Raw genomic sequence first — 27,340 nt, forward strand, 5'->3', positions numbered from 1 at the left:
GAAGTCTTCTCTACCTCTTTGGCAGGAATCTCTTTCTTCTCATCTTTATATTTTGATACAATTGACTGATTGACTCTTTCATTTGCTGGTGGAGATTTGTTAGGCATAGGATCAGCAACTTCTTTTCCTTTATTTGGTGCAACTGGTGGCTCATTCTTGGATGCTGGACCTTCCTTTCTCTTTTGGATTGGATTGATGGGGACATTTTTGTTTCTTAATGAATATTGACGTTGCTGAGCGGACAAGGCATGCATATACCCTCTCTGATACTCATCCGACTCCTCTTCAAGAGTTGTATCATTCGCCAAGATAAAATCTACATCCTGATGTACAGCTGAACTTTCTGCATACTCATCATCTTCAGTGATAAAGGTGGGCATATCATCAGGGGTAAAGAAGTGGTTTTCTTTTCCTATTACATGGTCTTCATCATCAGATTCGGGACCAACAAAATTCTGCTGAAGATGTGTCTTTACTTGCTGCTGCTGTGATATCGGTTCTTGTGCTCGCTGCTCACGCTATTTGATCCTGAATTGAGGTTGTTGTTGTCCATGGAAATTAGGATTCTGGATCTGCGGTTTAGGCTTATCAAGTGTTAACCTTTCAATCATCTTTTCTACCTTGCAGAGCACCTGATCTGAGGTAGAAGCTTCTTCCTTTATTGAAACTCTCTTCTCAGTTTTCAATCTAGCTATCTTATCATTCAAATTTGCCTCAACACTAACGATGATTTTCTGCATTTCTTCTAAGGTAGCTGGATCTCTCTCTCTTAATTGATAAGCCATGTCCGGATCAAAACCATCCGGGAACTTTAGCAAAGTTGAATTTCTAGTTGGCCTCAAATCATCAGGAATTGCATTATAAACCGCATTGAATCTAGTGCAATAGTCTTGCACGGATTCACCAGGATTCCACTTGATATTGGTATATTTAGAAGTGATCTGAAGAGGATCTTTCTTGACTTCCCAGCAATCCAAAAACTGTCTTTGAAGCTCTTCTAATGTAGGAATACTTCTAGCTGTCAAAGCTCTGAACCATTTTCTTACCTCACCTGCGAAAGTCTGCACGAATAGTCTCATGGTCATGTTTTCTGCATCGATCTCATGAAGCTCAAAGAAATATGTCATCTTGTCCACATGTTGTTGAGCCGTGGTGCTTTTAGGAGTGCCGTCAAAAAAAGGAATTTTACTCTGATAATCTACGGGCATGTCACCCAAAACTTGAGGCAGAGCGAGAGGTGCAAACCGAGCAGCCATTGCTCTTGGTGGATTTGCAATCAGCCTTGGAGATGTTGGGGGAGAAGGTGCAGCTGATGTGTGAGGTGTATGAGGAGGTGTATGCGGAGGTGAAGAAATTTTGGAGGTAGAAGGAGTAGATGGAGGTGAATTTACAACAGACTTTTGATCAGCAATAGTAGGCTACGGGGGAAGGGTGAGAATGAAAGGCGGCTCCGTGGGAACCCTTGAGCTAGATGGAGTTGCGCTAGCTCCAAGAGTTGCAGATGCAGCTTCTATGAAATCAATGATATTTGTAGCCTCAATGTCAGTTTGGAGCTGTCTAAGAATGAAATTCTCAATGGACATATTGGATTTTTCAATTTCTAGAGCAGCAAGAAAGTCCGGATTTGGGACGATAGAGTCAAGAGCGTTTTCGGATTTGGTTTCAAACAATGACAATTTAAAATTTTCATCAAAATCAAGCTCTTCAATATATTTGAAAATTGCAGGGCAGGAACGGGATTTAAACATGGGAGTCACAGAGCTCTCTTGACGAACAATTCTTGAAATCAGATTGGGATTTTCGTAAAAAGGGGGAGGATTTGGATCTGGATTAGCTCTGGTATATCTCTTTGAAGCCAGCGTGTTAATTTCAAGAAATCAAAGGAACACAAACAACTTGTTCAGCCTTTCAAATTCTAAACTTATCATCCAAAAGCTTAGAATTCTCAAAGCTACTGGGGCGATTTACAAGTCAAGTGTCACGATTACAAGCAAGACCGAAGATTGACTGAAGCAACGTTTATCTACTTGCGCTAATGCAAAGCAATAGTGTTTCGAAGGCTACCTGGAATAACTTCAGGCTCCGTTTGTAGCTTAGAAAACCAATGACATCAAAAAGCAAACCATTTTCTTCCCTAGTATGGTCGCCACTATGTTAGAGCCTAGATTTGCCTCAGGCTGAAAAGACAAGGTTCTAGGTCCACATCAAACCACACTCAGCCTCGTAGCTAACCCTACGAGGATAGGAGAGGGCTCGGGGAAAGATAATCAGATGGGGCTTGAGATGATTGATTTTTCAACTAATTTTAGGCTAGGTATTAAGTGCATGGATTTGATTTGATCTTTTGTGAGTTTTGTTGAAAAGGTGGGAAAGGCAAATTTGGGCTCGGGGATGAGGCACAGTTTCTGCAGAGTTCTGATTGGGGCAAGGAAGGAAATAGTTTTGATGCTTTAAAGTGAGTGAATGGATAGATTAGGCTGGTGAGGAGTTAAGGAGAGAAAGAGAGCCTCAAGAATTCTCCTTAAACTGATGAAAACATAGAAATTTAAACAAATTCAAAGGCAGAGCATAGTAATGGATTCTACCTTAATCACTCATTTGTTCAAATTCAGAAGAAGAGACAGGAAAATGATACATATAACACTAATGAACTTACAATTACTTAGAGAATAACACCATCAAAACATAAAGCCACATGGATCCCAAACAGTGCTGCAAAACCCTGGTCTTTCCTTTGCCAAAAATGCAGAAGTGAATGTACAATAGAGTGCCAAACTTTTCCCAAGAGTCCAACCCTGAAAATGACTTAGGAATTACATGATACAGACTATCCCAACCCATTACCTTTCCTCTAGGGGTCGAGCTCATCATTCTAGGATATGTTTCAACCAATTCTAAACAAAGCACTAAAATCTAGGCAATCAAAACAACTTGCCACTATAAGGTAGGAAACTGATTCATTCATTAAATTTTCACTTTTTGGTGAATGAATCGTCTAGAACAAGTAAATAAGTGCCAAGATTACATCATGTTTATCCAATTACATCAAAATATATCAAAAATTACATCACAAAGGAAAACTAGTCAAACTGGCCGAATTTCTGAGCTGGAAAGTGAAAAATTGAGCAAAACTCCTCTGTGCATCGCGCCACTTTGAGGCTGCGTTTGAGGCACTTCCTGAAGTCTAAATTGAGCCCAAGTGTACTTGTTGGAAATACCTACCTATCTGCTTTCCAACCCAAGAGGAATTTCTGAATTGGGTGCCCATTTTCCCCTAGAAAACTTCAATGTCCCAAGACTGCTTCCTGTGTGTCAAAATAGGGGCAGTGAGGTCATTTTTTGAGTGTTTTTGACCTCTTGGGAACTCAAAACTTGCCCAAACTTCTTGGCCATGCACTAGAAGTCATGATTTTTCATGAAAAATCCAAAAATATAAGAAATTTCCCATTTGGAGCTTCCTATCAAAAGTACGCGCCACGTGGCGCGGCGCACAAGGAGAAAAAACCCTGTTTTTTGCACAAAAATTTGCCAAAATGGAAAAAATGCCCCAAATTTCTTGAAATTTCTGCTGGAGCTTCTTCATTAAGTTTTATGATGGGCTAAAGAGGCTTTGGCCAATATCTGAAGACGATCAAGCTCCCTTTGCCTCTTTTGCTTCCTTATTGCCTTCTTTAATTTTGCCTTTAAATTCCTGATTCGTGCCTTGCAGATCTTGTTTCATGCCATGTAGTGGAAATCCATTTGTCTCAAAAATGCATGGTCCTTGTCGGCCTTGTCCAAAATCCTCTCTAAATGCATGTTAACTCTCTCGAGATTAGACTCCCAATCCTCATTAATCTCTTGCTCCAATGACGTGAGCTCAACTCTTCTCCTTTGTGCAGCCTGTCGATTCTCGCAGATGTTTTGTAGCTCCATGATAGCTTGCTGATCTTCAATTTGTTTGTTCCTCTGCTCCAAGTATTTCATGGTCCACTTAGCTCTCTCCAAGTCAAGGGACAAGGCTTTGATTTCTATTTGCTGCTCCCGGATGATCTCCCTAAGTTTGGCACTTTGTGGGCCCGTATCTGTGTCATCATCATGAATGAGAATGAAGTCGGTCTCTTGTTCACCTGAAGGCCCCTCATCCTGCATTGGCCCCTTGCCTTTGTCCTGTACCTATGATGCTGATGGAGGAAGTGAGGCCCCTTCCACCCCGGGTGGAGATAACACTCGCTTTGCCGCTACAAAAAAATGTCTGGTGCCTCTCTGATATGTGATGAAAACCGGCATCTTGGCGGTCTCATGGCACTCATACTGATGAGAAGGTCTACCTTCATGCTTAACCTCTGATAATCCCTGTGAAGCTCTGAAGAAGTCACGAGAGATGAAATCATCCCAAGTGATGCCCTGTAATTCAAGCTGATGAACCACCAAAATCTTAATAAGAGAAAAATGATAAACACTGTTAATTTGCTGCTGAGGTGTTTTGTGTTGCACAAGGGTGGTCATCCTCTCTATGTTCCGGCAAAAGAAATACGAAATGTTCATCATCCGTACCCTGGTGAAATGCATGAGCAACCTGATGTGATAAGCATAGAGACAAGAGAACCGTCCCTCACAGCTGAAATATTTCATGATCAATTTCATTAGTGGAGCGTATTCATCTTTCAGATTCAGAATGGGAACACTCTCTTGAGCTGCCTCAAGAAACCGGTTTTAATGTATGGCTCATAATGCTGCTGGTCAATCTTCTGTTTCTTGTGCCATGGTTCTCCAATGTTCGGTATGCCGGTTGCTAATGAGACAGATTTTGGTGCAAGTGTGAAGGTGACACCAGCTAAGATAGCTTGATCTCCATGTAAGTGGAACACTAATAGACGAGCTAGCTCATGATGAAATTTAACACTAGCCACCTTTTGACAAAACTCATAGCATGATTGATGCTGGAAACAAAACATAGCATGAGGGCAGGCCTGCAATTCTGTAAGGGTGATTGTTTCTTCTCTTACATGTTTGCCACTTTTATGAGGCCTCGAGGGTGCCTATTCTTCCAAGGGTGAGTCACTTTGAGTTTCCACTTCATAGTCCGATGAATGCTCAGATTCCATGACTGCTGTTTTTCAAACTGCCTTGAAGATGAAGATGTTGGTGTATGAAAACTATTTAAACTGATCTTTTGTGTGCAAAGTCCACCACCAAAGGGAAAAAACAAATGAAACAGGGATTGTTAGGAAGGGGGGGAAAGATGAAGAGTTTAGGGAATATTAGGATACATTTTGTTTAGGGAAATGTAGGAGGGTTTTGGGAAGTTTATCTAAGGTGGGGTTTGGGGTTTTCGCATTTGGAAAGGTGTGGAAGAATTGGGAGTAGGGTTTAGTAATTTTTAGGGATAGGGAAGAATAAAATTTAGGAGAAATGGAATAAGGGAGAAGGGAATGATGGAAAGAAGGGAAAAATGGGATGGAGGGGGAACCTTGGTAACAAAAAAATGAATTTGCAACCCTAACAGCAATTGGCTTGAGGAATTTTTAGAGGTGGGGTTTGAGAGTTTTTGTTTCAACCAATAGCAGCCATAAACCACCATCACATTGGCACAAAAATGGATGAAACATTAAGATGGTGGTCTTACCTGGAAAATCCAAATGATTAAATGGAAATTTGGCGAAGTTTTGAACGAGTTTCGGGCTTTCAGGTGTATGCGTCGCGCCACATACCCAACGCACCGCGCTCTGCCAGTGCGCCGCGCCCGTTTAGATTTACACTGGAAATTTTCTCCCATTGCACCGCGCCTCCCAGTGCGCCACGCCACCTGTTCTATGCTCCGCGCCTGCCAAGTTTCCTCCAACTTCACCCAAAATGCGCACTTGCTCACCCAATTGCTTTGAACTCTTAGCTCTTTGCTCTTGGCATATAAAATGACCTTGACCCTCATGGAGAAGTATTTATAAAGACATGGAGACATGGTTTTGATTTTTGATTCTCCAAAACCCATTTTTATAATGTTTGACATTGGCACTTTTTCACACTTTAATGCAACTCTGTTTTTCACACTTCCTTTTTTATTTTTGACTGAAATGATGAAATTTTTGGCAATTTTTTGCAGGGGTAGCTGACATGGAATTTGGCAAAGGAGACCAAGGCCGCGCCTGAAGAAATCAACTGAAAAACTTTTGAAAATTATTACAAAGGACAAAATGTTGACTTTTCTTCAAAACAGAGTTTTGAAGAATAGTCATAGTCCATGAAGATGACGATGAAATTCGTGAAATAAAAAACATATGTAGAACCTCCCTCTGGCCTGCTGGCTTTTGGACACTTTAACGACTCAATTTGTGAAACCCTAGACCTATGATTGACATGACTCTTTGTCCATTAAAGATCAAACATTGACTGTCATGGACTTTTAATAATCATTGATGAAAAGACCTAAGCCAACAGGTACAAGACATGAGGGGAATGAATGACAAAACCCTTCCAATAGAGTTTATGACATGCTCCTAATGGAATGCAACTGAGTGAGTCGAGTGAGAAACCTAAAAATGAAATGCAAAATGAGTATTGATCTCTGACGGAGGGATGACCAGACCGATTCTAACACTTGGTATGATTTGGCATGGATTAAGTTTAAATTTTTTTGAGATCAATTATTCGAAAGTAGGAAAGAAGTAACAAAGGAAGATTTGGCACTTAGAATGCACTAATGCTTGGCACTTGGCACATATTGACACCTACACTACTATAAAAAATGCCTTTAGGGGTGGTTTGGATTGTTGTGGTCTTAACAAAACCTCCTATAAAAGTATTTTTAGAAATTTAGAGGCAGTTTTTGAAACCTCTCCTTGAAAGTCATGAAAATTTGAATTTTTTGGGGGTTTTCTAACGACTGCCTCTAAAATTGTCTTATCATGAATTTTTTAGGGGTCTTTTAAACATTTGCCCCTAAATATATTTTTCATGGAATTTTTGGAAACGCCTCCAGAAAGTCATGCAAATTGAATTGGGGGGAGGGTGGGTGGGGGACCTAACATTTGCCCCTAAAAGTGTTTTCTCATAAAAAATGAAAAAAGGGTGGGGGGGGTGGGGGAGGGGATGGGGAACCTAAAAATCACCTCTAAAAGTGTTTTCTCTTAAAAAAAAAAGGTGGGAGTGGGGGGGGGGGGGGGGTGCGGGCATGTGGGGCGGGTTTAAATGAATTCTCGTAAATATATTTTTCATGGAATATTATAAACTACCCTCCCAACCCCCTGATATCCAAATCTTAGGGTTAAGATCTGAGAAACTTAAAGGCAAAGAGAGAAGAAGAAAACACCCAAAGAAACTATTTATTAAAATAAAGAAAATAGTTATAGTTGCATTCATTAGATCCCTATGTCATTTTACAAATTGAGTCTCATTATTTATAGCCTTCATGAGTTACAATACCATGGGTGGATACCATGCGTAAATACCATAGGAAAATTCCACTTCCAATTCGTATCACTCCCCCCCCCCCCCCAAAGTAATGGTCCCCATTTAATCAAGTTCCCTCCTAAGAAGCGTTTGTTGAATATGAGCCAATGAAGAGAAGGGTTTTGTGTGGTTGCTCCATAATGATGGGTTTGTGGATAACCCAAAACCAAGTGTTGTTGAAGACAATTGTTTTGTGTGGTTGACCCATAACCATGACGAATGAAGATCCAATGATGGAGATACCCTATAATGTGTGTGGGCCAATTGTGATGCTGACAATGTGCGTCCTAGAAAATGGACTTCGGTGGCAAGGGTTTAGTGTGGTTGACCCATAACCATGATGAAAAAGGGTCCAAGGATAGAGATACCCTTTAATTCTTTTGTGCTAACTATGAGACTGACAATGCATGGCCTACCAAATGGACCTTGAGATAGTTCTCTTATCGGTCTGCTTGGTGGAAATCTAGTGGCTTATCTTTGCAAATTCTAACTATCTAATGAGATGTTATAAAGGCTTCCTCCAAGTACTCAAGTTTCAAATTTGTGATTCCAATTGTTTTGATTTGATATTCCCACCATGACATTACCTTGGCGTCAAGAGAGATATTTTGTTACAACCAGAAGTACGCTTCGAGATAGTTAGCAAAGATAGCCCAATCATCATGGGCACCCCTAGCTGCCAAGTGCATAGCTAGAAAGGTAGAATACAAAGCTCCAACATTCTTAATATAGCTTGCAAAAATAATGTATCAAGAAGTATGATGCTCAAAGGATGCCAATTGTCGTTGGGCAGCATAAGCAAAATTATTTAGATGAACATGAAATTCTAGTAACTTTTGAGCTTAATACCCCCACAAGCACCATATACCTCTTGCATAGAATTTCCATTGTTTCCATTTCCATCATAAGCATCTAATGACTTATTGTCAAACTTCCAATCCTTAATTGGTTATTTTTTCTTTTCTGTAGCAGTGTCAATTGGCAGTTAATTCATGGTCTGCTCATCCTTCACCTTCAAGTAGAACAATAACATATCCTTGAATCCCACCTATGATGGTTGTAAAATGAAAAGTCTCGTGTGGAATATGCAGGGATAATGAAGAGATCTATAATGAACTACCCACATCAAAAAAGTTCATTAGTTTGATGCAAAAACAAATTTTTTATGTCGTTTTCATCTTCATTGTTTTCCTTTATTATCTGTACATTTATATTGGGCTTGTTTTGAGAAAGCTACCCATAGTGGCAACCTAACAATCGCCTCTAAAAGTGTTTTCTCATAACAAAAGGGGGGGGGTGGGGGGTGGAAGGTGGGGGGGTTTTTAAATGAATTCTCGTAAATATATTTTTCATGGAATATTATAAACTACCCTCCCAACCCCCTATGATCCAAACCTTAGGGTTAAGATCTGAGAAACTTAAAGGCAGAGAGAGAAGAAGAAAACACCCAAAGAAACTATTTATTAAAATAAAGAAAAATAGTTATAGTTGCATTCATTAGATCCCTATGTCCTTTTACAAAGTGAGTCTCATTATTTATAGCCTTCATGAGTTACAATACCATGGGTGGATACCATGCGTAAATACCATAGGAAAATTCCACTTCCAATTCATATCACTCCCCCCCTCCCCCCCTTAGGAAGTAATGGTCCCCATTTTATCAAGTTCCCTCCTAAGAAGTGTTTGTTGAATATGAGCCAATGAAGAGAAGGATTTTGTGTGGTTGGTCCATAATGATGGGTTTGTGGATAGCCCAAAACCAAGTGCTCTTGAAGACAATGGTTTTTTGTGGTTGACCCATAACCATGACGAATGAAGATTCGATGATGGAGATACCCTGTAATATGTGTGGGCCAATTGTGACGCTGACAGTGTGCATCCTAGAAAATGGACTTCACTGGCAAGGGTTTAGTGTTGTTGACCCATAACCATGATGAAAAAGGGTCCAAGGATAGAGATACCCTTTAATTCTTTTGTGCTAACTATGAGACTGACAATGAATGGCATACCAAATGGACCTTGAGATAGTTTGCTTATCGGTCTAAATCTAGTGGCTTATCTTTGCCAATTCTAACTATCTAATGAGATGTTATAAAGGCTTCCTCCTAGTTCTCAAGTTTCACATTTGTGATTCCCATTGTTGTGATTTGATAGTCCCACCATGACACTACCTTGGCATCAAGAGCGATATTTTGTTACAACCAGAAGTACGCTTCGAGATAGTTAGCAAAGATAGCCCAATCATCATGTGCACCCCTAGCTTCCAAGTGCATAGCTAGAAAGGTAGAATACAAAGCTCCAACATTATTAATCTAGCTTGCAAATAGATAATGTATCAATAAGTATGATGCCTAAAGGATGCCAAATGTTGTTGGCCAGCTAAAGGAGAATGATTTAGATGAATGTGAAATATTAATAACTTTTTAGTTTAACATCCCACAAGCACCATATACCTCTTGCATAGAATTTCCATTATTTCCATTGCCATCATAAACATCTAATGACTTCTTGTCAAACTTCCCATCCTTAATTGATGATTTTGTCTTTTCTGTAGCAGTTTCAATTGGCAGTTAATTCATGGTCTGCTCATCCTTCACCTTCAAGTAGAACAATAACATATCCTTGAATCCCACCTATGATGGTTGTAAAATGAAGAGTCTCATGTGGAAGATGCAGGGATAATGAAGAGATCCATAATGAACTACCCACATCAGAAAAGTTCATTAGTTTAATGAAAAAGCAAATTTTTTATGTCGTTTTCATCTTCATTGTTTTCCTTTATTATTTGTACATTTATATTGGGCTTGTTCTAAGAAAGCTACCCACAGCTACTCATCATAACCTTGCAGGAAGGCATCCATAATGAATGCATGGCTTCATAGCATTAAAGACCTTATAGGAGAGCAACATTTCCAAATGGACTATCCCTTATCTCAAGCTTCTAAAGCTTTGGACATCCTCGCAATACACATTCCATGCCCAAATCACTACTTCTAGCAAAGGCCACAAACAAGGTTAATAAATTCTTTACATAAAGACTAATGTACTCAAAATCCTTATCAGTAAGAAAACTTGATATTGCTAATCGTTGTAAATCCTTACAAATGTTTAGAATTGCTCCAAAAGCCTCATCCATAGGTTCATTTGTCAAATGATCTGACTGGTATGGATTCATGATACAAAGGTAGAAATGTGTTAACTTGGGGAAATTTTGAGCCACTGCAATAATTGTTTCATTTTTCATTTTCCTACAAAAATACGAAACATAACTATGATTAGGGCATCCTTGAGATATTGCAAGGATGCCTTTTTCTGTGACACCAACTTGATCCTGGCCAAATGGATCCATTGGAAAAACCTGTAATTCTCTCAAGTTTTTACAACTTGATGATACAGTTTCCAAGCCCTTGTCTTTGACAGTATCAAGAACCCAAATCCGTAATAGGTGATGACAATTAAAAACTAGCTAGACCTACTCCATACTTCGGAGATTATCATATCTTGAATTAAGAAATGTCAAGTTTGAGCACACATAATACAAGTCAAGAAGATACAGGGGTTTTACTTTCCACATCCCTAACAAAGTTCTAAATTCATGTTGTACTGTTCAACAACCCCCCTTTTAATATATTATAAATTTCCTGTGAAATTTATTATATTAAAATAGGGACCCCTTAATTTTAAAAAGCCTTTGATTTTTTCTAAAACAAACAAAAAATTGAGAGAATAGAAAAAATTAACATAAAAATTGTTAATAAAATCTTATAATCAAAGTTTAATACTTAGGATTTTTAATTAGAACCCAAGTATTAAACATTGATTGTCCCAAAAAACCAAATTAAATAGCCCCTGAGACCCAAACTATACTTGGCTTAAGTATTAAACATTATGGTTATTTAATTAAATAACAAAATAAAACAGTTTTTTTTAAGATTCCCGAAGGTTGAATTCTTTACAAACTTCAACACTCCTCCATACCCCACATCGCATCCATACCCCACATCAAATATCCCATAATAAATCAACATAACACAAAAACCCCTCTACACTGCGTATTGCGACAAAGCCCGGACCCAACAAGAAAATAACATCCCAATTCATAAGTCTCCGCATCCATGGAAATCGCAAAAGGTTCCAAAGAACTTAAGTCTTAGACTTAACTGATTGTGATTGCGATAAAGCCCAGAATCAACGAGATATAAAATTCATTGTAATAAAAAATCCTAAGTTCGGAGCTATCACAATTACCAAAGAGTCATGCCTATTGCGATTAGATTGGACCTGACGGGAAATCAACTGCAATCTATAAAATATCAGTTTTGTAGACTATCGCAAAAGTTCCAAAGTCCATATCCCGCTCCCTTTCCCGATTGCGATATGCGATAAGGCCCGAACCCGCTGGGATTATTCACCATAATTTATATTAATATAGCATCTGGGGCTTATATCGCAATCGAAAAGTTCTAGAAATCATGCCTCATGCTAATGTCGATTGTGATATGATCCCAATTGTTGATTGCTATATGACATCAATAGTGACGTTAGTTCCACATCATCTGCCACGTCACCATTCCACGTCATCTGCCACATCATAGGGATGTCGTCCCACATCCCATAAATTGCAAATATTTTGGCCACCTCTTATAGTCTGCAACTCTGCCCATTCTGATTGCGATTGTGATATGTATTAAGAAGGGCCCCTTTGGATTTTATTTGGAATACTCCTGATCTAATCCAATTGTGATTTTTCTAAGTTCTGCCCCTGATTCTAATCCGATTGCAATTGTTTTATGATCTTCCCCAAACTCTGATTTATGATTGCAATAAGTCGTGAAGTCCACCTCCTCACTCTGCATTCCTCTCCATGATTTCTATGTCGAGATTTATTGCGCTCTACATTTTTCGTGATTTCCTGCAAAACGTGATTTGTTTCAAATAAATTTCGCTTATCATATCATTTATGTTTATCTTATCGATTCTTGTTTTCTGTGTTTAGGTTCATAACAGAGGAGGAAAATTGCGCTAATAAGTGGCATATCTGTTCAAACATGGAGACAAACGTCTAGAGAAATCAATGGAGTAAACAAAGTTGACGAAGACAACAAATTACTTTCAGAAACTTCTACCAAAATATTGTTTTCCTTTAAGCATTGTTGAAGGGATCTATTTAAATGCCCTCAACGCTCTGCACAATAAATTTAGTTGTTTTCTACTTTTTAAGCTTGCTTTTTGTATGAAATAAAGGTCCTAAATTTTATGGAGAAATTCTTACAAAAGCTCGCATTGTTGTACTTTCATATTTTTTTCCAGTAGAGCGACTAGAAAATTGTTTTTTCGGATTTTCATAAAGAAATTTGAGAAGTTGCACTAGTGCATCTGGTATTTCTATCATTGTACCCTTTTTTTGGTTCATAAGTAAATAGTAAATTTATCTTTTCAGATTGCTCAATACTTGATATTTAAAGAACAATGTTACATGTATTCACTATTGATCACGCTATCATTGATATTTTTATACATGTTAAGTAATTTTATTTGATACTCTACATGTGATATCAATCTACACATTATTTTGATTAACTATTTAATCAAACTAATAATCTTGAAATAGTTTCATTTCCATTGATGTTTGAGCAATCTATATTGTCATTTACTAAGGAAAATCATTATATATCACATCTAGATAAAAGTTAAACAATCCCGGGTTATAGAATAGATTAATTCACATATTTTCCATTTAATTCATTACTGCAAATCCATCTATTTCACTTCACTATAAGATTACATATCCATTCAACAACCTTTCATTGGGGAACTGGTCCCATTATCCCCAATCAAAGCCACTACCTAAACGAAAAAGGAGTTTTCTTAAGGTCTAGACTGGGTTGTTTTCCCTCTGTGTCAAAGCAACGATTTTTGAGGCCCCAACAGTTCCTTACAACTCTTAAAATATTCTTCCAAATATATAAGTTGCTGCCAATTGAACTCTTGAAAAAATGAACATGTACCCAACTCCATCAACTAAGGATCTATTACAAGAAGTCACTTCAATTGTTCTAAAGAAAGAGATTTATTGGTCGAGGTCGTTTTACTCACGTCCAAAGTAATACATTGACAGTTTCATCAAATGCAGTACACATAAGTGGTTTGTATAAGTTGTAAGTGATTTACATGTAATAGGTCAACAATCTCATCAAATGAAATAGACATAGTTGATTTTATCAGTTGTAATCAATTTACATATAATACACTATCAGTTTCATTGATTCCAATATATGTGGGTTTTTTTATAAGTTTTAAGCGATTTACATATAATACATCGACTCTCATCGATTTTATTTGGGCATCTCATATGTGGCCTAGGCCAAATATTTACATAGATTACTCCATAATTGTGAGATCATTCATGAGATCATTCTGAGATTTAAATTTTCAGGCATTACGCTAAATAAGCTAAGGGAATGATATCATTTGCAGGTGGTTTATCAACATTTGGAAAGCACCAATGGTTTCTCAGTTGTTGCAAGCACCAGTGGTTTCTTAGTGGTCGCAAGCACTAATGTCTTCTCAACCAACAACAAGCACTAGAGATTCATTGAATGGGTGGTTTCTTGAAGTTGGACAAGCATTGGTGGTTTTTCAACCACAACAAGCACCAGTCCTTTGTCAATCTTGGAAAGAACCGAATGATTTTAATTAAATCTCCCTCTGCACCCAATGTGGAAACTAAAAATTGAGCAATAACAGTCCAATGCAAGTTGAATGCTCTCATGAGTTGTTCCTAATGTTGGCTCTTTAGTGGAATTCTCCAAAAAATAAAATGAAAACCCCTATCTTAGCTTGCTAGCAATTTATGGTAGTTGAGCCGTGTCCCATACATGGTTGAGAGGGCTTTTCCCCCCATGTTTCCTTCCTTTGCACGTAACCCTTTCGATTCACGGGAAGGGAAAACTTGGAACAACACTACCAGTTGTATTAATGATTAATAAAATAAGATTAGTTTTTCCTAGCCTTAGGGGTTCACATTAGATTGAATGAGATAGGTATAGTGGTTCATGTCAAACCCCATCTCCTTAGAAGTCTAGCCCATCATCATCCTTTCTTTTCGGATGTTAATAATAATAAATTATATTGTTATAATATTATAATTAATCATTATTATTAATTAAAACATTAATCAATAATTAATTTATTTCAAGCATTAATATATTATTCCTCTAATTTTGGCAGTGATTAGAGCATTAATGCATTAATGCATGATTAACATCAAACAAAGCATTCAGACACTTGGTACCATAATACATGAATAAATTTCATTTGTAATAATTTTATTATATTTAAATAAAATTTCAACCAACAATTAATTATCACGTTGGGGTTTAAAAAAATGCTTATAAAGTTCAAAGTCAACGTAGGGGATGTTACAAAGAAACATGGAAGAATGGATGTATATTTGAAAATGGAGGAAACTCCATTTTGTAAGCCACACTTCCAATCCTATGCAACACCTTATCGGGACCATAATACCTCAGTGCTAATTTATTATCCTTCTTTTGTTTCTTAGGGGCATCTATTTATATTGTTGTAGTCTCATGAATACCTAATCCCCCACTTCAAATTCCATTTCACTATGATATTGATATGTTTGTTTTTTCATCCTATTTTGTTCTATAACCAAGTTGTCCTTCAATAGCTTGAGAACCTCTTATTGGTGCCATATGTGGTCCTCCACTACTTGAGCATTTATAGTCCTTTTTAAGAGTGATGTGATGGCTAGAAGACGATATCCATTGCGTACCATTAATGGGGCATTTTTTATGAAGTATAGAAGGATATGTTGTACCACCATTCTACGAAGGGAAATCAGTTGACCCATTGTGTCTTTTTATCATATATATAAGACAATCTAGATATCTTTCTAAACATTTATTCACAATTTTAATTTTCTCTTATTGAGGATGATATGATGAGTTGTGAGTCAACTAAATACGTAAATAAGAAAATATTTTGTTCTATCACTTATGATAATCTTTGATATTCTAAGTAGCTTTTGGATTATTTCCATTAATATTTCTGTCATTGTACTTACTTTAAAAAAAAATGAAAACTAAAACACAAATAAAAATACATTATCATTTGATATACCACTACCATAATCACATTCTTGCCTTCGTATGCATAAAACATCTTTGATATTCTATGTAGCTTTTGGATTATTTCCATTAATATTTCTGTCATTGTACTTAAAAAAAAATGAAAAATAAAACACAAATAAAAATACATTTTCATTTGATATACCACTACCATAATCACATTCTTGCCTTCGTATTGCATAAAACTATAATAAAATCCATTAAAATTTCTTCTAAATAAAATTATAATAAAATCCATTAAAACTTCCTCCAAACCGTAATAAAATCCATTAAAACTTCTACCAAATAATGTTTTGCACGGCTTGACATGGCTGATAATAATAAGAACACCAAGTTCCCAAAAATATTTGTATATCATCATCATATCAAAATTTGCATCTTCATAAAATCGTTTTCAAAATTTCCATGTTAATAAACTCTTTTCCATACACTAAAAAAACGCTGATGGCAAATTGCCATAGCAAATTTATTTACCGATGTCAAATTTTATTTATGGAATTTAGTTAGCAAAAAAGTTGACCGGTCTGTGATTACCGATGTCAAATTTTATTTATGGAATTTAGTTAGCAAAAAAGTTGACCGGTCTGTGATTAACAGACATGTGAGTCTGATTCTGATATACACCAAATTTACCAGTCGTAAATTAATCTAACTAGCATTTTCAATCAAGTATTTTCATAAAGACCAACTCGGAGTAGAATTTAGGTATTAAAAGAATTATATATACATGTTAGAAAAAAAAATACAAATATACCGTATCTCATACAGTTAAGTATGTACATAATATCCACGAAAAATCCACATTACAGATGAAGATCACCAGCACTGATCTGATTCCCAACTCCGCCCCATATGACTATAATTTGTATAAGCGGGCGTCCGCCCATTGGCCGCCTTATTCCACGTCTGGCCGGTAAAGCCCCGCAATGGAGCCCAGAGCTGGAGGTCATATTGGGCGCGTTCATGTGGATCCGAGAGAGTCACATACGCATTGTGTATCCTCAAAAACATTTGGGTGCTCTCGTTTTTATCCTCAGGAGAAGCCGCGTGATCCGGATGAAACTCCCGCGCCAGTTTTCTGTAAGCCCTCTTTATATCCTTTGCAGTCGCTGATGGGCTTACTGCCAGAACTTCATAAAGATTCCTTGATTCCATGTGACCGTGGTTTGAAATGGCTGACTCTGCGCCCACAGAGGCCTGCACTGCTCTGGCCTTGAAACACCGCCGAAATCTAACATGAGTGCTCCGGGTGCTGAATCCTGCAGGCGGTCTCTGGAGGCCAATATGACCAGTGCTTGGAAATCCGAAAACATTAGAAGAAAATACAAGAGAAGAAGCCATTACTGATATATAATTTTTTTTTCTCCCAGAAACAAAGCCTGTGCTACTTCTATAGGGTATATATACTGAATAATCGCTCGCAAAAACTATGGATAAACGAAGTATGGATGATTGATTAATAAAACTATTACTAAACAGAGCAGATTTGCAGAACAAATATTGAAAAAAGCAGAGGAATATATACAGGCCTTTCAAAAAAACGAAGGTTTTAATTCTATACTATCACTAAACAGAGCAGATTTGCAGAAGGGAAATTGATGAAAGTATGAGGAATATACAGGCCTTTCAATATGACTAGGGTTGTAATTATATACACAAACGAAGCCCAGAAAGTTGCATAGCAGAGGGGATAGCTGTCAAATAAAATATCTGCCTGAGAATAGATCTGAATGTGGTGTGGCCGCGTGTGATTCCTCTTAGCTTTTGGAAAAGTTGAGAAATTTGTTAAAAATTAAACATCAGACTAGTTGGTCAGTCTAATTTCACGTGGGTAACGGTTTTCAGTGAGGATTGCCGATGAATTGCTGTAAAAAGGGTTGAAATTAATTCCTACATGGGAATGGTAGGTGACTGTCTTCCCTGTTACTGTTATGGAAACATGGTCAAACGGATTTGTCCCTGCAGATACGGCTTGCTTAGGTCATGCATTTTCCTATTTTAAAACTTAAATGTGCAGTGCTCTCTGCTCTTTTCACGGGGGTCGCATAAGATTAAGTTATTTGGTCATTATCCGCCCGGAATGCAGCAAGAGGTTACAGTGTGCAATGCTGGAATAAACATCAATTTGAGTCCGACATTTCAACAAATCAGTCCTCCATGATAATATTCTCCACTGAAGCTTTATAAAAGTTTCCCACGCCGGACATTTCATTTATTATGTGTATTGGCTATCAAAGAATGCAGTTTTTTATAATGTGACTTTTTGAAAGTTTTTCTGGCGGGTTTTTTCGGTCGAAATCTGGCAAGAATTTATTGGAATCGCAAGTTTGATAGCTAGTTTCTGCACAATGAAAGCGTCCCACGGGTTTTTCAGGTTGCTGAATCCAAATATGCAGTTAAAAAACCATTTTAACTGCAACAAATCAAGATTTAACCTCAATTTCTTCCGCCAGATTCCGTCACCGAAATCTCCAAAAAATCGCATTATAGACAACTCAAAGAATGATGGGTGGAGCTCTGCTATCCAATCCCATGAGCGAATTCAAAATTAGCGTAGTATAATTAAGAGGGGCAGTCCCAAGAGTTAGCATAATCGGTCAAATTAGTGCCTCACCAATTGGGAGGTCACAGGGTCAATTCCCGAAAGTTCTTGGGGTCAGGGCAGTAAAATAGGTTGAGGGGTGTTGATTCCCTTCGGGTGGGGTCCACTGTTAAACCAAGGGGCATTGATGCCCTTCGGGTGGGGTCCAGTGTATAACAACCCTGAAAGTAGCGGCTATCCCCAAAATAGGCAGAGGGGTGTTGATTCCCTTCGGGTGGGGTCCACTCAATGTTAAACAACCTTGAAAATAGCGGCTACCCCTAAAATAGGCAGAGGGGTGTTGATTCCCTTCGGGTGGGGTCCACTCAATGTTGATCCCCTTGGGGTGGGGTCCAGTGTTAAACAACCTTGAAAGTAGCAACTACCCCTAAAATAGGCAGAGGGGTGTTGATTCCCTTCGGGCGGGGTCCACTCAATGTTAACAACCCTGAAAGTAGCGGCTACCCCTAAAATAGGCAGAGGGGTGTTGATTCCCTTCGGGTGGGGTCCACTCAATGTTAAACAACCTTGGACGTAGTGGCTACCCAGTGACCACGGGTATCTGTGAACCAAAAGTGAAAAAAAAAAAATTAAGAGGTGTAGTTTCAATAATTAAAATCTTGAGGTGGTTTAAATTTTAGGTGGTGTTGAGGATAGAAATTATTTTAGGAATTAAACTATTTTTACATTGAAACTCAAAGATTATCTTAGTGATAGCATCTCACTATGAGTTTATCTTAATCTTTTAATTTCTCTTCGGCACTTAGATTATGTAAACCACACAATTTAAATTTGCAATTCCCACAAATATTTGCTAGATTTAAAACAAAAATCACTAACACAATATGGAAGAAATGTTGTAACTTGTCTTGTAAACATTTTGACGAGATCAAAGTACATAAAAATTAAAATTAAAAAAAAAAAAAAAAAATAATAACATGAAATTGGTCAAAATAAGATAAAACTAATTCACCCATGGTATTCATGTGGAATATAGCCTATTTAAAGGGGGAAATTAAAGCATTGGACCTATGGTATTCATGTGAAATATAACCTATTTAAAAGGAAATTAAAGTAGCCTAAATCCATCTCTATGGATCAAATCTCTTCACATGCAAACCTCCTTTAAAGTAAAGAGAGATTTGATCCCTCTCTGCTTTTGGTAGATATGGAGTTAAGATGGATATACACTCGTTTTAAATGATAATAATAATAATAATAATAATAATAATAATAATAATAATAATTATTATTATTATAGGGTGGAGAGGAGTTAGCTCTCAAGCCCAATATGGAAGAGATGTTGTACTATCATCTTGTAAACAATTTAACGTGGTAAAATTACATAAAAATAAAAAATAAAATTAATAACTTGAAAACATTTTTATTCCCTCAAAATAAAATAAAAATAATCAAAAAATGTTAAAATAAAAATAACTCCATGGTATCCATCTTAACTCCCGATCTACCAAGCCCTGAGAAGATCAAATCTCCTGAGTTACGAACATCTTTTAAAGTGAAAAAAGATTTGATCCATGTCGGTGCTTGGTAGATCAGGAGTTAAGATGGATCTAGATTGGTAAAAAGAATTAATATATGAGTTAAATATAAATACATTTTAAAAAAATGTAACAATTTTGTTAAGATATTTTTCGGTAAAAATCACATAAGTCCACGAGCCATCTATTGTGGTTCATCTTCAGGACAAGATGAAGAACCAAATCATGGCATTAGATTAAATAGATAAAAGAGAAATGTTTTCTAGCCGTTAGAATATAACACCTAATTTTATTCTAACAACTAATATTGTGGTTCATCTTCAGGAAAAGATGAAGAACCAAATCATGGCATTAAATTAAATAGATGAAAGAGAGATGTTTTCTAGCCGTTAGAATATAACAATTAATTTTGATTAAAGCTCCCTAAAAGAAGTGAAGGACCCTGTGAACCCTAAAGATGGGAAATGTGTTTATGTCATCCCTTGCTACTGTGGGACTCTATACATTGGTGAAACTAATCGCTCAATTAATCAGAGGATTCTTGAGCACGCAGCTGACATCAAACATGGAAGGTCTCGCTCCTTCGCTTTTGTAGAACATGCAGAAAAGACAAACCATCACATCTACATTGAAGAGGCGAGGGTCATTGCAAGGATTGATCATTTTCATCACTGTAAGTTTAGGGAGGCCTTGGAAATTGAAAGGAGGCCTATCAATACGATGGTTGGAATATTGGCAAGTGTTGAAACCCTACCTTGTATTCCTAGTTTTTATAATATTTAATTATTTATTTTAATAAGAATTTCCGGAATTCCTTTATTTCTTATTTATTTACGGTATTATTATTATTATTATTATAAAATTGAGTTAATTCATTATTTTGATTTACATTTTATTTTTTCATTTTCTTATTATTATTTTTAGTTTTATTGTTTAGAATAGTTAAATTTGACCTTATTATTTTTGTTTTGTTTATTTATTTATTTTATTTTTATTTTTTCCATTTTCTTATTATTATTTTTCAGTTTTATTGTTTAGAATAATTAAGTTTTACCTTATTATTACTGACCTTCATTGGGATAACTATCTTAAGCAGTTGTATGACTCTCTAGACACCATGGGCGCCATCTTAAAGACTCCTATTAAGGATGATACTTTTTGTCTGGAAGACATTGATTTTGGGATTAATGAGCTCATTAATGGGAAATCCAAAGATATTGAAAGGTTACCAAGTTGAGATCTTTAAAATGGGAAAATGTGTCTTCATTCTTCATCTCCACAATCTTCTCAATTTGGTTGTAAAGCATGGCTTCCCTAAGATTTAGACGCAAAGATTTATTGTTCCTATCTTCAAAAATGGGGATAAAAGCATGCCCCATAACTACAGGACCATTATGATTAGCCACATCCTAGCCAAGCTTTATGGGCTCATTCTGGAAAAAAAACTTAGCCTCTGGCTTGAGAACCAGGGTAAAAAAGCTAAAGGGCAAGCTTGTTTTAGGAGACATCACTCGACCATCGACCACCTTGTCGCCCTTAGGATTATTATGGAGGAATGTCGCAATAGCAAAATCGGTCTCTTATATTGTTTTGTGGACTTTAGAAAATCTTTCGACAATGTCCCCTGTGATAAGCTCTAGGCAAGGCTTGAAGAGATCATGGTTCTTCCTAAACTGAGGATTGTTGTGATCTGCCTCTACGACATTGTCATTGCCAAGCTTAAGGCCAACAATGGTTTGTCTAAAGATATTGTATGTTATATCGAGATTAAGCAAGGTTGTCCCCTTTCCCCTACCATTTTTGGTATTTATATCGATAAACTAGAGGAGTGTCTAGAAATTGCGAGCTGCAAAGGAACCGAGCTCGCTGGTATTATCATTACTCTTCTCCTTTATGATGACGATATCGTTCTTATTGCAAGGATCCATGATGACCTAGACAAACAACTTAAGACTCTTCATGTCTATTGCTCCAAAATGGGTATGATAGTTAAGACCGACAATAAATCCAAAAATATTGCCATGCTACACATTATTTTGTCATGTCCCTTATTCACTTCCCATGCTATATCCCAGAGTTCCAAAGCATTGGCTACTATGTAGAATATCCATCATGATATACAAACCAAAACCTCCCTGAAGAATTAAAGGAAAACTACCATGAAATCATTCTGGATAAAGTTTCCTAAAAACTAAATTTTTGGCATCAACGCATTTTGCTCCACTGCCTTCCCATGTTGATGGCAGGTTGCTCATTTATACACTCGCGCTACCAATGCTGGTTTTCATAGGAAAAATCACATTAAACTCCTTCTAGCAGGCTTTCCCAAACTGGAAGAGAAGCTTCACTCACTAGAACCTTCGGTAACAACAAGCTAGATATTGGTTGTTGTTGATATGGTCGAGATCTCTCATTTGGGCCTCTTGATCTTATCATCATGAGATTTCCCCTTGATATGTGGACCTTCCTCCCTCTTTTATGGATCCTTAATTCCCTCTCCCTTCCTATAAATTCACCCCATTCCATTCCCAAATGGTTGGTCATTGATTGTTGCATCCTCATGTTGATATTATACTTACATGCTTCCATTCTAGCTTGGAGAAGGAGTCCGTGAAGATTCTTTGCTTGGACTTGGACATTGTTGGCTTGTTGGGGCCTGACCCAGGTTCGAAGTTAATTAACCAAACAAATCCCTATACTACTAGCCCTTTCGTCAACAGTCCGCGAAGCACGGACTGAGGTCTCACCCGAAGTAGTATGGGAGGGTGCTAGAACCACGTTTTCGCACCCTTGAGATGTCTGAGAGGTTCGACTGGTCCTTTGTTTTTTCCTGCACGCAGGTGGCTTCACGCACCTTTTGTTCCTCGTGGCCTGATACCCTGCCTTCGTGTAGCCCTAACCAGGGGTTGTGCTGCGCTTTGCTCTATTACCTTTATTTATCTTTCAGTATTAACTAAGCACCTTGGCCTACTTAAATGTCTTAATTTATACTTAAAAATACAAAACATTCATACAGGTTCGCACAGTGAATAAATATTATACTTGCAAATTATATCCAATCATGGATTAAACCAGGAAAAGATACACAGAATTATAGCAAAACTTCTCTTTCTTGATTCTCCAACGGTTACAGACTCGACCCTCCCTGTGCACTCAACTGCAGGGGTCTGTGCACTCAGCTGCGGACTACTAGGCCTCTGTGCACTCAACTGCAGAGCCTTCTCCTACTCTACGACCCACAAACGCACTTTTCACTTCGAATCAATCACTTAGACTTTTCATGCTTCTATTAGTTTTCTCATTTTTCTCTCTATACTTAGAGCCTTGCTCTATTTATACACTCCCATGGTCCGCAGACCATGGGTAGGTCTATCCAACTAATATTACATTACAAAAACTAGGGTGGACAACCCTGTGACTCTATATACTTTCGCGCCCTGCACCTGCAATTCATGGAGCTTTTACAACAAGATTCGGTCAAAAATTGAGCTTTAAGCCCCAAAACATGCCTTGGGGGGGATTCCATGCCCAACAAGCCCCCAACACAAACATCGTGACGCGCCCTCGAGTCACTCTGCCGGCGTGAAGATCTTTGCGTGGAGTCCCTCCAACTGTTCTCGAACCGTGGCAAGGTCAGCAACACACTAAGCTGCTACTTGTTGGATATGCTGCATACATTGTTCCGAGGCCTCTGTGTCGAAAGTGCTTTTTTGCATTAAGGCATGCATACCCTACATTTGTGCGAGCTCGCCTTCAATTTCTGTTGTGATGGTGAAGGCCTCATCGATCCGAGGCTAAACACATGCCTTCAGGACTGCTTCCTTGTGTCGTGCCGCATCCACTTGTTCTTTCAACGCTTTATCCTGTTGCATCCACGCGAGCCTCTGAGTGAGGGCCACCATCTGCACAGTTCCTTTGACGTTGTCATACTGTTGTTGGAGTTCTCGCGCCTCTATCTCTAATCACTAGATGTTGGGGTCCTCCTGCAGATTTTTGAGGACCTCAAATGATTCTTCCAACATGCTGGTGCAGTCTCACACTGCACTACCAATTTCCTCTAGTCCCGCTGTGATAGAGCTAGCGCGTTGTTCTCGGACTTCTGGGGGGGTGGACAGCTGCACCTTTAACCGTAGCTTGGCGATCTAAAGGTTCAGCTCCAGCTGAACCTTTGTCATTTCTTCCTTCACCTCATGTACCCCTACCGCTAACCTGTGGATCTGCGCCTCTGTTGGGATGGACAACTTCGGGACACTTTGGCAAGTGTCGTCTATTACCTATACCAGTTGTTGATTCTGTGATACCACTTCGTCGCGTTGCAAGCTCAGTTATTCTATATTGATTCTTTGCTCACTGAGGACTTGTAGTGTGCGGCTCTCCCTAGCTCGCAGCTCGGCCGTTATCCCATCCTGTAAAGCATATAAGGTCTCTCGCGGGAGTGCAACTATGTTGATACCAAGACCCTTTAGTGTGCTAACCGTAGGCCTATCGACCTCATTTGTTATCACTAATGACCCTTTTGGCAGCACTATGGTGTTCGTCATCCGCACACGCAACATCTATTCTACTGTCGTTGAGCTGACTGCGAGGTTGGTCGAAAGGGTACCAATCTGAGGAGGGCGCACCTGCAACTCCTGCAGCTGCACTCTAAGGGCCCTCAACACAATATGGTTCCCCTGCATAAAATTCTAGAGGGCCTCAGAGGTGACATCGTGCACCGTCTCGCCGATGTCATGCAAATCACCCTTGGTTAGGGTGATCAGGTCAATTGACAACTTCGATGCCTTGACCTTCTTACGCGACCCTGCCCGCTCGGCTGGGTGCTGGCGCTTTAACTATGTTGATGCGGTTCGAGGGTCCATGCCTTCCTCTTCTTCCTCTGCTTCCTACCCATGCGAAGGCGATGGTTGGCCCTCGCGCGCCTTCGCGGCTACCTCCTGCGTTGTTGCTGCAGCCTTTTCCTACTCAAGTGTTTTCTATGTAGAGTCCCGCGTTGTCCGCACTTCTGTTGTCACTGCTTCCTTCCTTCGATTTTCGGCCAACTGTGCAATGCGAAGCTTGGCATTGTCTTTCTTTCTTTGTGCCGCCAACTTCTCTATCTCCACAATGTCTGGGGCATGCCACTCCGAAGACCATGCCTCCAGTACGTTAAAAATGACGTCGTTTGTGGCTACGAAGGGTAGATTTATCCATTTTTTGGTCGGGTCCTTGCGCACTCTGATGTAAATGTTGTGGACGTCTGCTTTGAATTCCGTAAAACTCTGCAGGCTGTTGCGGACAGTGGGCGACAACTGTGGCTTGCGGTTGATCTCCATTCTGAGGTTCATCTCTATGAACACCCAGAATATTTTACTGTTGCAGATCCTCTTGGCATCCTTTGTGGCCTAGAGCGAAGCATACTTCGCAGCCTCTGGTAGATCCCTGTCAATTGTGGGGAATTGACTATCCTCTGGTAATTCCCCTACCATGTGCACTATGTACAGTGGAAGCCATGCATAATGGAATGTTTTGCCATGTTCTTGAGCTTCGTGGCAATTATCTAAAAACTCCTTGCAGAGGAACTCAGACCAGTTAAACTAGACCCCCTCCGTGCACTTCTCAGCCAATGCGACTACCGGTGTGGGTACTTCGTCTCCGCGGAACTTGCGCATAACCTTACCAGCCAGTATTTGGGTTTCCACTTTCACTACTTTGTCGCTGATGCTGGATATGACATAGCCCCTTTTATTCTTCGCCAGCTTGTATTTATTCTTCATGGCCTCTGCGATGGCCAAGTCACTGCTCTTCCCCTCTGAGATGTCCGTAGGGTCCTCTCCTTTGCATGGGAGCCGAGAGATGCGATGAATCATGTTTTCTGTGATGGGGATGGGCCCCTCTAGCCATAAACACCCATCATGCACCAGGTAGAGCAGCTGCCTGATGATGAAAATGGTTATTGGGGCATGGTGAAAATGTGGCACCCAGAGAAGGTTTAGTAGCCCAGCCTTTTCCACTCCGCGCAACCACTTTCGCGGCCCTAATTCTGTAACCCCCTCCATGGTGTTCTTATTGGGCTTCATGAGGTGCCTGGTCTCAATTTGAGGGGACTTATCGTGGTCAGTGAGGTCCCAATTTTCGAATTTTAGGCTCAGCACTTGTCCCAGGTGCGTGCCCTAAAAAATAATGTTGTCTGGGAGAAGCAGGGTCTAGAGCGAGCTCTTGATCTCGTCCAGGTCCTTGGGCACTTTAGCCTTCCCTTTTCGCGGGGGGACATAGGTGGGAAACTTTGTCGAGGGGTGCACAGGCTGAGTTTCCTCCTCCATGCCTTCATCCTCGTCTTCTGTGATGATTAGGTCCTCTAGGTCTTCCTCTTCTTCATCAGTCTTTATGGTGATGACTTCCCCTTCTCCTCCATTGACAGCTTGATGTGCAGCGGGTTCTATAGGGACACACGTACGAGAACCATCGCTTGTTTGTACTTCTTAGGTCTTGGTGTGCGCAGTGATTTCAAGATTTTTGCCACAATCCCGGCACCTTCTGGAGCATCTGGTACAGGCAGGGCCTGCGTGGCCTCCTTGATGGTCATTTTGGTTATCTCCATAACATCTTGAGCTGTTGCCATAGTATCTGTCCAGAAATCTAGCACTCGCGAACTTAGGGGCTCAGTCAACGCTCGACACACAACAATCAGGGCTCTGCTCAATAGCTCAATTCGAAAATGACCAAGTGTTTTTTTCTGGGTAGCCCTTTGTAATTTATAGGGCTTTTGGAATTTGAATTTGACCGCTCCCCCCAAATATGGTTCATTAATGCTCCCTTGGCGGCAGATTTTCCCAAATCTTACCCATAAATCGCATCTTAAATGCCTGTCGCCCGCTCCATTTGGTCTCCATTCGAGCATCCCATCATGAATAGTGATTTCAAAGGTCACTTTCTGATCAACCTGCGCAGCAATGTAGCCCCCTATGCGCATTCAAGGACCTTAGGACTCTTTGCTTCTGCGCGCAGCTTCAACATCGCGTAGCTCCCAGGCAGAATAGTTTATAGTCCCACGCTCCCTTTAAACTGCTTGGAGTGCTAAGACTGTTCTTCCTTCAGCTAGTCAAGTGCTCGCACCACCCGTGAAAAGTTTCATCCTGTCATCCATCATGTTTCCTAGAGAATACCCACCTTTTATTGTTATAGTTAGCATCGCACACTTTACCATCTGCAACACGCTACCCTGGTCAATTCGCTTAGTAATGTGTGGTCCAAGCCAAGGCATCAGACTGATCAATTCGCAGTGATAGGTCTTAAACTTGTCATCATGATCGTACACATCCTGCCTTATCACCCTGGTCTTTTTGCCGAGAAAATCTTCCTTTATCTCGTCCTCTAGCTTCTTGATTTCTACATCCACCATAGCACTTTTCTTCCTTAATTGTACCCTTTCTTCTTCAAGTTCTTGGAGTCTAAAATTTCCCTATTGGATTTTTGCTTCCAAGGTTCCGTGAACCATTGTATCTACCAGTGCTATCATGCATGGTCTAATCTCTCCAAGTACTATAGGGCTTACAACGGTTGCTTCATACTCCAGCCTTGGTGGTGCCTGTGTGGTCAAGTTCTTGCACGTGGTCCTATAAGCCCATAGAACCGCTAGTAGGTGCAGGTCCCAGTAAGTCCGCTTCACCTTGTGGATCTTGTTCAGTGCTTCACATACTTTG

General features: G+C 39.2%; 1 protein-coding gene and 1 pseudogene across 1 annotated transcript; both read right to left on the reverse strand.

Annotated features, from left to right (window-relative positions):
* Window positions 1–10,156: 10,156 nt before the first annotated feature.
* Window positions 10,157–13,818, reverse strand: LOC149172946 (protein TRANSPORT INHIBITOR RESPONSE 1 pseudogene; annotated as a pseudogene).
* Window positions 13,819–16,281: 2,463 nt separating this feature from the next.
* On the reverse strand, window positions 16,282–17,346 carry LOC149172947 (chaperone protein dnaJ 11, chloroplastic-like). Its single transcript, XM_089427849.1, has one exon. It carries the CDS (start codon window positions 16,920–16,922, stop codon window positions 16,398–16,400), a length of 525 nt encoding a protein of 174 aa, XP_089283975.1. The 5' UTR covers window positions 16,923–17,346; the 3' UTR covers window positions 16,282–16,397.
* Between the last annotated feature and the right edge of the window lie 9,994 nt (window positions 17,347–27,340).

The sequence above is a fragment of the Pinus tabuliformis genome, chromosome 4_2, assembly GCF_031772625.1.
Source record: "Pinus tabuliformis cultivar Carrire ecotype Pingquan chromosome 4_2, CPIR1, whole genome shotgun sequence".
NCBI classification, from domain to species: Eukaryota; Viridiplantae; Streptophyta; class Pinopsida; order Pinales; family Pinaceae; genus Pinus; species Pinus tabuliformis.